The sequence below is a fragment of the Chrysoperla carnea genome, chromosome 1 (genome assembly GCF_905475395.1).
Source record: "Chrysoperla carnea chromosome 1, inChrCarn1.1, whole genome shotgun sequence".
In the NCBI taxonomy this organism is placed as follows: domain Eukaryota; kingdom Metazoa; phylum Arthropoda; class Insecta; order Neuroptera; family Chrysopidae; genus Chrysoperla; species Chrysoperla carnea.
In genome coordinates this window covers 68,801,409-68,816,593 of record NC_058337.1, presented here as the reverse complement: position 1 = coordinate 68,816,593, position 15,185 = coordinate 68,801,409, and the positions used below count along the sequence as shown (strand labels likewise).

At 30.2% G+C, this 15,185-nt stretch overlaps 1 protein-coding gene across 2 annotated transcripts in view; it reads left to right on the top strand.

Annotated features, from left to right (window-relative positions):
• Positions 1-2,295: 2,295 nt before the first annotated feature.
• The window catches only part of LOC123290911 (RNA pseudouridylate synthase domain-containing protein 2-like), a 730,776-nt gene continuing 717,886 nt past the window's right edge, over positions 2,296-15,185 (top strand). The window contains exons 1-2 of one of the 2 annotated variants that reach the window (XM_044871289.1): positions 2,296-2,313; positions 2,598-2,879. In XM_044871289.1, coding sequence (XP_044727224.1) covers positions 2,670-2,879 — 210 coding nt within the window. In that variant the 5' untranslated portion in view covers positions 2,296-2,313; positions 2,598-2,669. Of the gene's footprint in view, positions 2,437-2,597; positions 2,880-15,185 lie in introns of both variants that reach the window. The other variant, XM_044871287.1, reaches the window with a different exon arrangement.

Below are 15,185 nucleotides of genomic sequence, written 5' to 3'. Positions count from 1 at the left end.
GATGGATAGAAGAGCATATAGATTATGAATGGTGTACATTCCTCTCTTTATATGTCCTTGATATATGTATTAATTTTGTTTCTCTATATGTATTAATTCTTTATTATTACGTTTGATTTGTAACTTGATTAGCTCATTTAAGCATATCAATAAAGAATTATCATTACCTATTTGTTATTTCAGTTATTCAGTGACGTAAAGTAACGTAATGGGAATAAGTCTTAGTTAAAAAATGAAGCATATTCTAGTTATCTAATTGTGACAGGTTTAAACGCTGACTTCAAGTTATTTTTACTGACTTGCTGGCTTAACAACCAAACCAATTTTGTTTATTTTGTTTGAAATATTAATACGTTAATTACAAAAAAAAATTTCACAAAGATATATGTTTAAATTTAATTAAGAATAATAAATTACTTTAAAATCATTTAATATGGTCTAGTAAGTGGGTTTTTTTGGTGCTGGGACACTAAAAAGTCTAAAATAAAATAAATACTTAAAAGAATTAAAAACCCAACAGCGTTAAATAAAATCTGAAAAGAAAGAAACAAGTACAGTAGTTTAATAAGTGACTTTAACAGTCGGAGCCCATTAAATCTCGACGCAATCAAGTTTTCCCAGTAATACGTCCCGACTCTTAAAGTCGCTATGCAAACTCCTGGACTTGTTTCCATCTTTTCAGATTTTATTAAACGCAGTCGAGTTTTAAATTTTTTTAGTTATTAATTTTATTTTGATTGTTTTATCTGCACCTTCATTGACATACTTATGGGAAGAGGAACTTGACCTTTATTCATATTCGGAGGGGAGAGGTTAAATATACTGGAATATTTATAGTAAAAAAATGAAAGTTGGTTATATTTTACACAGTAGGTATACTTATTTCGACGAACAGCCTGTACCTATGTATACGTACGGATTTAAAATATCGATTACATGACTTTGGAAGAAATCACATGGCATATGAACGAGTTTATGCATATACCTTCATTCCCAGAATCTGAAAAATTCCAATCAGTTTCAGTTACGATTTCGGTTAGGTTCTGCAAAACATTCGACTCATCTGTAGTTTCAGCAAAAACGTAAAATACCTCGACCAGTCTAAACTTGAAAGCATGAGTAACGAAAACTAAAAACAAAAATAAGTACATATTTTATAGTCTAAACATTCGCAAGACACATTTGATCTTAGATTTATTAGTTATAGTTAATAATTTTGTAATTTGTAAATTTCAGGCCATGATATAAATAATAAGTCATAATGGGATTCGGTTTCAGCAGTGGCGGATTGAAGGGGTTCCTCCGAAATAGGGTACCGCAAAGGGATCCTAAGTGAATTTACGACGTCTAAAAAAGGGGAAGAAAGACGAATTTGTTTAAAAAGGCAAAAAGGGGGACACGAAGTTAATGAACGAAGACTAAAAAAAGGAGGGGAAATTTTTTATGGAAGAGCACCACAATGGGACATCAAGTGCATTAACGCTGATAAAAACGGCCCCATTTATGTTTTAACTACTCGGCGTGTTTTCTTAAATTCGCCATTTGGTGTCAGCTAAAAAAATTGTTTCAGTCGGACACTAATTTTTAAATACAAATAAATATGTGTTTGCAATACGAAAATGATGTTAATCTTTCCAATCCTGGGAAAAATTATTTTTTGAATTTCATTTACTCTAACTTTGTTTGTAAGTAATCCTGTTAGAGAATCATTATAAAATATATTATTGTAATTTTATAGAAAATGAATTATTTCTAGAATTGGATTAATTTGAATTCATAAAATTCAAAAACCGGTTTAAAATAAATATAATTCGCATCTTGCGCGATTTATCAATACAAATTCAGAATATGTAGTTGTGCTTTGTAAACTTTCTTTTAATATAATGTATACACTACATAAGATATTCATTGGCTTTCTCTAATAAAAAGCAAAAATGTTTTGTCTCGAACAATAAATTACCTATATTTATAAAATATGATATTTACAAGAGAATTTGAATCCTCTTTGTATTGAAATCAATACACATGTGCCACGTAGTGGAGAGCAATAAAAATATGAAGTAGAAACCTATTATAAAATAACTGACAAGATTTAGGTGAGTTAGACATATCTGTTCATAGATGGCAGTAACTAAAAGTAGATTAAAATATACATGTCTTTACTTTTAAAATGATATAGGCATTTTAAAGATTTTTTCCCAATCTTTTTTCGTATTTCATCACTAAAAAAAACTAAGATACAAATTTCTTCTTTCAATTTCTTATTATTCAGTTGTTCTAGTTCATGCTATGGTTTAGCGCCCGATTGGTAAGGTAGATATCAATACTATAGTGAACTGTCAGTTGGAGAAAATTGATTTTCATTTGAAAATACCATTATAAAATTGTTTAAATCAAATGATTCAATTGTTTTTTCATAAATTACATTTAGTTGCAGTACGTTTTCATTTATTTTTCATAATCAATAACTAAATTTACTTGAGTAAACTTAACCTTAAAATCCGGCGTGATATTGTCTAACTCACGTGGGTTTTACGTTTTGTTTACATATTTGAAAGTCAATTTTCTTTCAAATACTTTGGTGTTTCGATTTGTAGCGTGGAAGTATTGTGAACATAGGTCGACTAACTAATAACTACCTAGTAAGGCGAAAAATTAAAATTTTTAAAATGAGTAATTTTGAAATGCGTACTGTTCAATTGCAATGTGGAAATTCATCCACAGTAGATGAGGAAAACATTATAGTGCTGCAAAAGTGTTTATCACCACAACCGGACGTGGATTTTATGTATTCTTTTGAAGTGATTGTGGATAAGCCAGAATTGAATGTGGATAAATACGATGCTGACAATGTCGATGGTGATAAGTCTGAAATTGAGGTATGTGTAAACTATCGATTCTTTATAAATTAACTCTTGTGGATGAGTCAAGATTACTATATTACACATTTTAATATAATTCCTATCCACGTACATCTAAAGAAAAACAAGCATTCGATTGACAATCTAATTGACGACTGGCATTTTCACTCACATGCTTGTTAATCCAATCCAAATTGATAAAATTATAATCGCGGTTAATTTCGCGGACATCATGGAAGCTATGATATTTATATGACATTTACAATAATGACATAAATAATTGTATGCTTAGATCTTTAAAACTACGCAACGGATTTTAATGCGGTTTTTTCTAATAGGTAGATAAATTGATTCAAGAGAAATTTTTTTTTATGTATAATACATTCATGATATAGTAGAGAAACATTGATAATTTTAGAGGTTAAACGAAATTGTGAACAAAAGGAGGATAATTGACGGCATATGAAGTGAAGGTTATAAGACAGAATTACTTATAACTAAAGTTAAAGATTATTACTTATAACCAAGGTATACTAGTTTTAGTATCAAGATTGTAACGCTTAGAAATATTGATGGTACGATGGTAATTAGTCCATTTCTGCTTATTCGCTGTCTGGCCGACTGTCCGCCCGTCCGTGCGTGATCACGATAACTCAAAAACAAAAAGAGATATCAAGCTGAAATGTTAGTTAAAGTTCCTTAATAATCAACATAGATTAATTGGATTTTGGGTCCGTAGTAAGTACCCATTTTGTAAACTGTTAGACTGTTAGAGATAGAACAAAAGTTTTAATGTAAAAATCTTTTTTATAAAAAAGTAAACAACTTTTGTTTCAAACATTTTTTCGTAAACATCACTGTTTACCAATTAGAGCGGAAATTAGGACAAAACTTTGGTGTTTATTTTTGGCTTTGTGAAAAATTCTAGAAAAAAGAAAAAATTCTCGAAAATTTTCGAAAACCAAATTAATGGTGGTCTTTCGAACGCCATAATTGTATATAGGTTTTTTAAAATTTTCTAATTTAAAAAAAAATGCAAGCACTGACATTCAACACTTTTATACAGGGTATTTCAACAATTTTTCTCAGTCAGTTGTTTGTTTTCATTCTACTTACAGTTCATTTTCCTGGGATTATTTTTCCAAAACATTTACGTTGAGATCAGGTGAGAGATATAAACTTTTCATTTTAGTCAACTCATCAAAGTTGATACCTACGTTAATCTTATATGCAAAAATTGATAGGTGAAAATCCAAGATGCTTGTACTATAGTTGGTTTTTTCTTCCTTGGACCTCCAAAGTTCTCCTTTTACGCGCAGACTAATCAATATGTGTTTTAAGGTAAGTTCAGGAGCAATAAAAGCCCTATAATAAATTATAAAGTACTTCCCATTTATAACATATGTATAATCTTATTGCAAGCAGTGGCTCTCAAACAAGTACATACGCTTGGAATTTTATAGTATAAAAAATATTTTGTGTTGGACTTACTTTAATTTAATTTTGCGAATAAACTGTATATTGTTCGTTTATTGTACATTTATCTTTTTTTGTTTTGCTTGATTTTATTATACCATGTATATATGAAATATACATAGTATATTAAGTTTAGTCCCAAGTTTGTAACGCTTAAAAATAATGATGCTAGGGAAAAATTTTGTCATAGGTGTTCATAAAATCACCTAATTAGTCCATTTCCGGCTGTCCGTCCGTCCGTCTGTCTGTGGACACGATAACTCAAAAACGAAAAAAGATATCGAGCTGAAATTTTTACAACGTACTCAGGACGTAAAAAGTGAGTCAAGTTCGTAAATGAGCATCATAGGTCAAATGGGTCTTGTAAACCGTAGGACCCATCTTGTAAACCGTTAGAGATAGAACAAAAGTTTAAATGTAAAAAATGTTTCTTATCAAAAATTTAACAACTTTTGGTTGAAACATTTTTTCGTAAACATCGCTGTTTACCCGTGAGGGCGCCAATTAGGCGGAAATTTTATAAAATGTACTATACTTGATTATCAGTTACGTATGTGTCACATTACATGTTTGTATGTGTAATGTGATAAAGAAATCAACACTGACTATGCATGGTATTTCAGCAATTAACTCAGTCAATTGTTTGTTTTCACTTGTTTTATTTTGATTTATTTATTTTTGGTTTAAGTATTCAATGATACACAATAGGATTGTTAAAGCAATTGATCAGTCTAGCTAATTGATTTTTTAATATTGTAAAGTTGTTAGCTTAATAGATACATTTGAATTACTAAAGAAAAAAAGAAAAACTAAAAAAAATTAATTAGATTAGATTAAAAAAGAAATATCTAAAGTTATCATTTTAATAACCATGTCTTATTTATGTTGGTTTGGTTATTTCCAAAACACTTACAATATGTTTTTTGGCCACTGGATTGTCGTAAGTGAATGTAAAACTATTCTTAAATATTTTAAACTAATCATGAATATTTTATCCTTTTCCTAAACATAATAAAATGATTGTCTTTTTTTTTTTTTTTTCATAAATGCAATAAAACTCACAATACATACTTTTCGTAAAAAATTTTCATTTTTACAGATTATTTTTGGTTTAAGGATATTATTGGTTTATTATAGGATACTAAATAAAACCCCCTATTCAATTTCATTTTTTCGCCATATCCTGCGTTAAGGGAAAACTGTTTTTGGAATTAATATACTATATTTTAGTTTATTATCAACAATAACTAATATTTTTCATAAACATAAGGTATAGGTAAAATAATTTCATAAACACAATTAAAATATAATTCATTTCAATTTATAAAAACCATACACAATATTATTTATTATTCATTTGATTAAATTAATTAACATGTGTCAACAATACGATTGCATCAATTTTATTTGTGTAGGTATTTAACAACTAGTTGTTTAATAGTTTGTGTAAAATATTCGATAATAATTTAAATTTATTATACATATGCACAAACGATAGATATTTAAATATTTGATTAAATCTTTATTTGAATATATTATGTTTACATTAAGCAAATGTTATTACATGGGTACAAGCTATTCGTTGTGTGCGTAGTCATGGTAGGGGACAATCAAAACGATGCCAGAGCTTCCAGGGAAAAAGTGGCGTTAAAGGACGCTGTTATGACTAATTTGCAATTCTTTACATGTTAATGTTATACAAAATGTCAAATTAAAATTATTGGAAACACTAATTAATTAAACTTAATGCATTAAAAATTGTGAAAATAAGAAATCAATGTAAATTCAAAATGTAAATTATCATAATTATTTATTTAAATTTGTGAGACAATAATATTAAATTTTCAATGTAAGTGATAAATGAAATCCATACAATTATATATGCATCCATAAAATTCTATAATTATTGTAGTGTATCGTTACCATGGAAACGCCTCCAATAAAACTCACGCTCGGAGCGAATATGCATGTTCAATTTGCATAGTAAACTGTATCCTCGGATGAAAGTCATCAAAGTCATCAAAATCATCAAAAACTCAAAAGTCCTTGGGAACAACCATGAAATTGTCATCAACATAAAGTCTGAGAAATGGGATTTGAAAAGATAATGAGGTCAACACTCTTTTAACAATATAATTCATAACCAAATCTATTTATAACGGATTGGCGGGGTTGTTCATGCTGCTAACGTCTCACACATAAGATGAAACTTGCCGTCGAAGAGCAGGTAACTGGGATCGAAATAAAATTAAGCCAGATCAACTAGCATCATCAAAACATCTGACATAGTGGCCCAATCTTCTTAGAAAATATGCAACACAAGATCTTTAGGGATGTTGGGTAAATGGGATCCCACATCAAGCGAAATCAACATCTGCTCTGGTGGTAAAACTAAAGATTTAGTATGGTTCACAAATTCAAAACTATTCTTAACTCCATACTCAAAAGTTAAGCTAACTTATAACACGGTGAACCAATGTATACTCAACCTTATACTTTATTGACGGTTAGAAGATACACTCCTCGAAATGAAACATTTATCGTAAAACGCTCGATATATATGTATAATATTAAGGGCAGTATATTATGTAGTTTATTTATTTATATGTAAACTAAAAACTAGTGAAAACAAACAATTGACTAAGTTAATTGTTGAAAAACCATGTATAGACAGTGTTGATTACGGAATCGTTTGTTTTTTCACGTCATGTAAGTAAAGAGAGATAGCCAGCCATACACACGTGACTGATATTCCCATATAGTACATACTATACAATATTTGAATCTAATTTGCGCCCTCACGCGTAAACAAGACCTAATTGTCCTATGTTACTCATTTACGAACTCGACCTAACTTTTTACGACCTGAGCACGCTGTAAAAACTTGATATTTTTTTCGTTTTTGAGTTATCGTGATGACAGACGGACAGACAGATAGACGAACAACCGGAAATTGACTTATTAGGTGATTTTATGAACGCCTATATAAAATTTTATTAATAGCATCAATATTTTTAAGCGTTACAAACTTAGGACTTAAGGTAGTACCTACACGAAAGTGATATTTCAAGAATTTCTCAAAACTCAGAATATAAAATATTTAATTCATAATACACATGCCGTTAAAATTAGAAGATGATTTACCATGTCATACATGAGATATTAGCCATTAAAAGTGACGCAATTTGTACGTGTACATGGGAGAAGCGTATAAAAATACACAAATTTACAAATATTATATTTATTTATCAATGAATGACGTTCACCATCTCTATGAAAAACTAATATAATGTTGAATACTATATAAAATATATAAAAAAAAATAAAAATTATTTACCATATAGTTTCGATAAAAAACTTAAATAAATAACTCGTTTTAGCGATAATTTTTTGTGGAAAGGATATAGAGACTAATGGTAAAGGTATATATCATAGTGTGTGTGTGTATACGTATAGAAGATATAATTGTGAGTAACTACAGTCTTGTGAAAATAATATATGGTATATGTATAATAGTCATAGCACAGTTAATGCACTGAATGATAGTATTAGTCCAAAACTTTTTGACTGGACTGTCGCGGAGGAACTACCTTAACTTAGTATACCTTCTTGCTTCATATATTTCATATACATGGTATAATAAATGTAATATGTATACCGTTTATATTTGTCACGGACAGGACAAGCATTTGAAAATTTAGTGTTATAACATTAAAGTCGTACATTTTCAATTTCGATTTTCTCAGCGAACAACTCTCTATTTCAAAAATACAAAAATATGCAAACTGTAATATCGATTAATTAGTTAATTTTTTGATCGGTTTTTAATATTCATTATTAATAAATACAAATAATAAATCGATAAATACTTGCCATTGTTGTTGTCTTCATTGCACTTTGTAATTGTTTACGGATATGAGACGGATAATTTATTTATTTTAGAACTGTATAAAAAATGAATCAACGGAAACATTATATATGAAAATTTTCTTCTAGGATTATTTGAATTTAAACATTGATTATATCTGTATATTTTAACTGATTCAATATTGATTTATAAAAAAGTTTATATATTAAAATGATGTTTCTTTTACAAATCAATAATTACTTGTTGATAACTTTTGTTAAATCATGAAAAATGTCTGTAGCTGTTTGCCTTTTAGAAAAATCTTGCGAATTTATGTACTTTTATAAATCTCACTTGAATTTTAAAATACTTTTCTTGATAATTACTTTCATTACTTATGAATAAATTACCAGAATAACAAACGGATTCTGAATAATTACATTAATTTTAAGTTTGAATTAAATGTAGACGCACGAATGCCACGGGGCAGAAATTGTGCTTTGTTAATTGATGAATATATACTTGAAACTTCGTGAGTGACTTTCTTTTGGCGAATCTACTTCTCTCTACGAAATATTTTCGCGAATCTACTTCTCTATCGAAATATTTTCGAAAGTGCTTCGTTTTCAAATGAGCATGATAACGTCAAATTTAAACTATTGGTCTTAGAAAATTCATAGTATATAAAATAAAACAATAATAATAATGGGATTATTGGATGTGTGGAACTACTGATTCTTCGGAGATTACAGTAGAGTGCTACAGTACTAGAGAGTATTCCAATACTGTATTCCGATTATTGGTAGTGTATGAAAAAATTTATTATAAATAAAAAGCATTGCTAAAACAGCTTTGGAATGTATGTATTTAAGCGAGACTGTAAGCAAATCATTAAACACGTGTTATTGTGATGCTATTGTGCTTTTAGAATCATAACAAGGAATCAAATGAGATGTATACAAGAGTTAAGGACGTTACCGATTACTGTACGTTTCTGATCTTCTAACCAGCACTATTTTTTTTCTAAATGTCGTAAATTGAATACCCACCATTAAAATTTTCAAAATACATCAGAAAACTAGGAAAGTAAATGAAATAATTATTTATATTTAAAATAAAAGACCAAAATAAATAAAATTATAAAAAAGTACAAAAAGTAAAAAGTTATTAAATATGAAAATTATAACTATGAACATGTTTGAATATTAAATTATTGAAAAGTTATAGTGGTAGTTAAATTTCTAAACAATCATGGTCATGCTTCTTTTTACATTTCTTATCTACACCAGAATGGTCATCACCACCATGATGATGACAATAATCGTCCTCAAAACCCCCACTACTTCCTGAATTGTCACCACCACCTGAGCTCCCTGCTTCAGAGCCGCCATCGGAGCCTACACATCCACTACTGCCTCCGTCACTTCCCCCACCATCACCAGAAGTCTCTCCTCCAGAGATTCCACCGCTTCCATCTGAACTTCCCCCAGATCCTCCAGAGCCTTCATTACCTACAGGGCAGTCGCCTGAACTTCCACCACCTCCAGTGTTTCCTACACTTCCAGAGCCACCATGACCTCCGCTAGCATTAGAACTTCCATCATTGCCAGATCCTCCATCATTCCCACCTTCATTACACGAGCTTCCACCATCCCCAGAGCCTCCAATACTTCCTCCGCTATCAGAGCTGCCGCCACCTACGTTACATTTACCGCCACCATCAGAGCTTCCTCCATCTCCCGAGGATCCACCTATTCCATCACCTCCGCTGGTTCCACCTCCCTTAGGGCCTTCATTGGTTGCTCCTCCTCCTTCACTTCCCCCGTCACCACATGTACTTCCACCACCCCCAGAGTTGCCTACACTTCCAGAGCCACCATCACCTCCGCTACCATTAGAACTTCCATCATTGCCAGATCCTCCATCATTCCCACCTTCATTACACGAGCTTCCACCATCCCCAGAGCCTCCAATACTTCCTCCGCTATCAGAGCTGCCGCCACCTACGTTACATTTACCGCCACCATCAGAGCTTCCTCCATCTCCCGAGGATCCACCTATTCCATCACCTCCGCTGGTTCCACCTCCCTTAGGGCCTTCATTGGTTGCTCCTCCTCCTTCACTTCCCCCGTCACCACATGTACTTCCACCACCCCCAGAGTTGCCTACACTTCCAGAGCCACCATCACCTCCGCTACCATTAGAGCTTCCATCATTGCCAGATCCTCCATCATTTCCACCTCCATTGCACGAGCTTCCACCATCCCTAGAGCCTCCAATACTTCCTCCGCTATCAGAGCTTCCACCACTCCCGTTACATGCACCCTCACCACCAGAGCTTCCTCCATCTCCTCCAGCGCCTCCACTGGTTCCACCTCCCCCAGAGCCTCCATTGCCTCCATTCCCACCTGTTCCTCCAACCTCATGTTCGCTTCCACCTTGCCCATTATTATTACTATTTCCCCCACTTCCGTGATTTTCTTGATGGTTGGTACTATCATAACCGCTACTACTTATGTCGTCATCTTTCACTGTACTATCCTCTATGTTTATTTGAGTTGAACCACCACCCTGATGTGTGTGATTGCCATCTTCATCGTCATTTTCACATGGTCTTGCTTTAGTGAGTTGTATATTGAGTACAATAACCAAAAATACAATGGCAGCAAAAACTGTCTGTAATTATTAAATACTTTATTAAAATTAGAATCGGATATGACTGGAGTATCAGCTAATGAAAAACTTCTATTGGCGTATCGTTTCATGTCTTTGGTGACTTATTAATACATAATACAACTTACAATACATTTGGAGACTTAAAATACATAAGGTCTGCCATCCACTTAAGATACAAGAAAGTGAATATGAATATAGTAATGGGTACGTTTTAGGCAAGCTGTCGCCTGCCATAGATTTTCATCCTTAATATCTTGATCAAGTAATAAAGCCAAATGTCCTAATAGAATCCGGAAACTCCATTGCCTCTTCAAGAATTATCTCATAAATATCATTTGAGAAAATTTCTAAGCATTTCTAAACAATACACTGTGAACTCGTAATATTTTTCTTAGATTCTTAATATCCATTGCAATTCATCTTTTCCATGTGGACGATTAATTAAGGTAACTTTGTTAACAATAAAAATTGAGGTTTTAAAATTAGCTCGAGTGTACAAAGTACACAAAAACAAATGACAATTGATGTAAAAATCCACAAACAAAAATTAAAAAATTCTATTTCCATAAATTCGACACTGAGCCGCAGAACCCCTTTTTTGTTTATTAACATACTTTTACAAACTTACTTCTAAACTGTTTTTAAACACTGTTTTGTAATTTAAAATTTCGTTTTCGAAATTAATTTTTGTCAAAAATTTAAAAATGTTCTTTTTTTTTAAATTTCAGTTTATTTTTTTTAAATTCCAAATATAAAAAAATTGTTTACTTACTTTTGGTTTTGCATTCATTTTGTTAAAAAAAACTAAAGAATATGCCTCATACAAAACTAGAATTATTTCAAATAAAAATATGATGGAAGAGACCGTATATTTCACACAGATTGTGCCTTATATATAAAAAATAAAAGAAATGTTTTGTATCTTTATCAGCATGTAAAATATTTAATTAATAAATAAAAATCGTCAAATCTTTATTGATTTATTATTTTATCAATTATTAATTATATTGAGGATATTGATTTTACAAAAAAAGAGTAAAAAAATTTTTTCAGTTTGTTGTATACGAAAATAAAAATATTATGGATCATTAACATAAGGTTTTTGAGTAGATTTAACCTGTAAGGATGTTCCCTCGGCAATAATAGAAAAAATAAATTAGTAGATAAGGATCCGAATTTTTAGTATGTTATAGTCAACGAAATATATTATTGTATAAAACAAAAATTTGCTTACCGTTCAATTAAGAGCGTTTTTATTAATTAAAAATACACTAAATAACATACCATCCTCATAACAGGTTATGTTATTTAGTGTATTTTTAATTAATAAAAACTCTCTTAATTGAACGGTAAGGTACCCAAATTTTTGTTTTATACAATAATATATTTCGTTGACTATAACATACTAAAAATTCGGATCCTTATCTACTAATTTATTTTTTTCTATTACTGGCGAGGGAACATCCTTAAACTACCTTCAAAAATAATTACATTGCCTACACTGTAAGAAAATTTAATAAAGGGTATTTAAAATTGGTTTAGGATTTTGGTTTAAGTTTCTTGAAATTAAAGATTAAGGAAGATATTATTATCGTGATTAAATGTTTTAAATACCTATATAGCTAATTTAGCTTCTTGATATAATTGATATATTAATAAATTGATATATTAATCGAAACATTGTCCTAATTATATTAATCGAAAAATTATTCAAGTTGAACAGGAACTATTTGAATAGATATTCGGAGTAGAATTGATGGTATTTTTTTGATACCTCTTTGCATAGAATAGGGTACTTTCGGTAGTGAAAAATAAATTATGAAATTTAAAGTTAAAATTTATGCAAAAATATTCTGATTTCGAGTCATAAAAGCGGGCAAGCCCTGATGTGATGTCATATCGGTATGAACCACAGACCATCAGTTAGTTCAGTGTAGACAGCTGGGTATAATATATCCATAGATAATAAATATTTATACTTAATTATAATCAGTTGTCTATGAATATATCTGTCACACTTATCTGTGCTATTTCATATAATGATACCGATATTACGTCATCAAATTAGATGCCCGCGTTTTTGACAGTTTAAAAAAGGTTTAAAGTTTAATTTAAGTTTTTGGAAAGAAAGCGTTTGTGTTTTTCCGAAAAAAATTTTTGGTGGCTTTTTATTACCAAAATCAACATTTTGAATTACTTTTTCAAATATAGTAGAATACCCTATTATAGGCAAACATACGTCAAGAGTCCATTGAAATTGAAATGAACAAGAATAATGATATTAGATGGACAGGCACTCGGTAGGAAAGAGAATGAAATGGAACGCTCCTACACGAGTCATAGAAAACATTAACTGATAATGTTTTGAAAGTTGAGAAGTTCGTTTTGGAAATTTATTTTTGCTATAAACTCTGAGCATTCATACTTCTAAATCTGTATATGGAGGTTTTGTAGAGTTAATCTTAGTTTATTTTTATTATGGCAAGATAAAAATTCATTCAGCTCATTTGTACAAGCGTGCCGACGTTTTACAAATCTTTTATTACCTAACCATTTTTTAATGCATTTATATTAACGTAATGCGAAATTCATGAATGTGCGTACAATATTTATTTCATTAATGTAAATTACTTATTGTTGGTTTAATTCTTCGGTCAATCACTAAGTACGTAAATTTTATGACATCATATGGTATGAATATAATCATGGAGCAAATTTGATTTATATAAAAGCATAAAACTTTCAAACAATCTATAATTTTACTCGTTATCTTTGTTTTAATTTTTTCCAACAGCTATAAATACAAACTCTTAACAGGATATGTGTAAGTATATCGCATATATTTGTTTTGAAATCAAGACAAAAATTCGTTAGTAGTTACAAAAAAAGCAATATTTTGATAAGTAGGTAGTAATAAATTTTCCTCAGCAAAGCCTACACACCATTGACAGAAACCGAAAATTATTCAAAATTTCGTGATTGTAATGTTTGCTGAACCTTGTAAGATTATGGCCCTGAAATCCTAAGAAAAATTGTGACCTTGAGAGAGTATAACAAAAATATTCCTAAAAATAAAAATATAATATGATAAAATACATTGGAATCGATAAGGATAAATAACAAAAAAAAAAACATCTTCGGAAATTCTTTTAGTGTCTTTTGATTTGACGTGTTATTAACAAAATATAGGGCTTTGTTAATTGTCGTTTGTAAATTAGAAAATTTCTTGATATTAGCCGAATTAAAATTTTTATAATAAGCAAGGTTGAAGAAAATAAAATTTACTACAATTTGCCTTATAGGTAAGCATTTCAAGTAAAATTAGTATATTAAGTTAAAATAAAGTATTAATTTTAGTCCCATGTTTATAACGCTTAGAAATATTGATAATACGAAAAAAAATTTCATTAAATCACTTAATTAGGCCACATTTTTATTAAATTAACAAATTCGGCTATTTTTGTTTCTCTGTCCGCGTCAACACGAAAACTGAAAAACGAAAAGAGCTACTAAGCTGAAATTATCGTTCGTTTTCGTTTGTTTTTCGTAAATGAGCAACATAGGGCACGATAGATCAACAACTCGAATACATACCGATTGGCAACTTTCTATTTTTCATAGCTTCGGAAAAAACGTTTGTGTCTTAATATTACGTAATTTAATGCTCTGACGTTTTCAATACTTTGCTCCGAAATTATTAGAAACAATTTATTCATACCAACACGATATGCTAATATTAAAAGTGATAGAAAAAAATATTAATGGTTATGGTTTTAAAATCAAGGAATTACGTCATATTAATTTCCTATAACTTTTTTTTTTTTCAAACAACAACTTTAAACATATTTGGCAAGTAGGGGCGATTTTCTTGTCTATGTGAATAGTTTCTTTATGAGCAAATACAACTGTTTTATAGTATATGAAAAAATAACCATTGTTTTGTGTGTTTGCTACATTGAAAACAAAACATCCTAACAAACTAATTGTTATAATGTCAAACAAAACCATAAAATATTGTTACCAAAGGCAGAGCTAACAGTTTTATGTAGAGCTTACTATCCTTTTACATAGAAAACTTTAAGGATTATTTTCTACTAGTAGTAACCCATCCGCTTCGTTCACTTATCCTCCTTTCCGTAAGTCCTGTATTGCGTTTTTTGATAATATATATATTGATATATATAATATATATTGATAATAAAAGTATATTAATCTAGACAATAAACTACTCTGTGCCAAATCCAAATCCGCCCAGCCACTGTTGGTGCGTGATTGAGTAACAAACATCCAAACATCTAAACATACAAACATTCAAACTATAACAT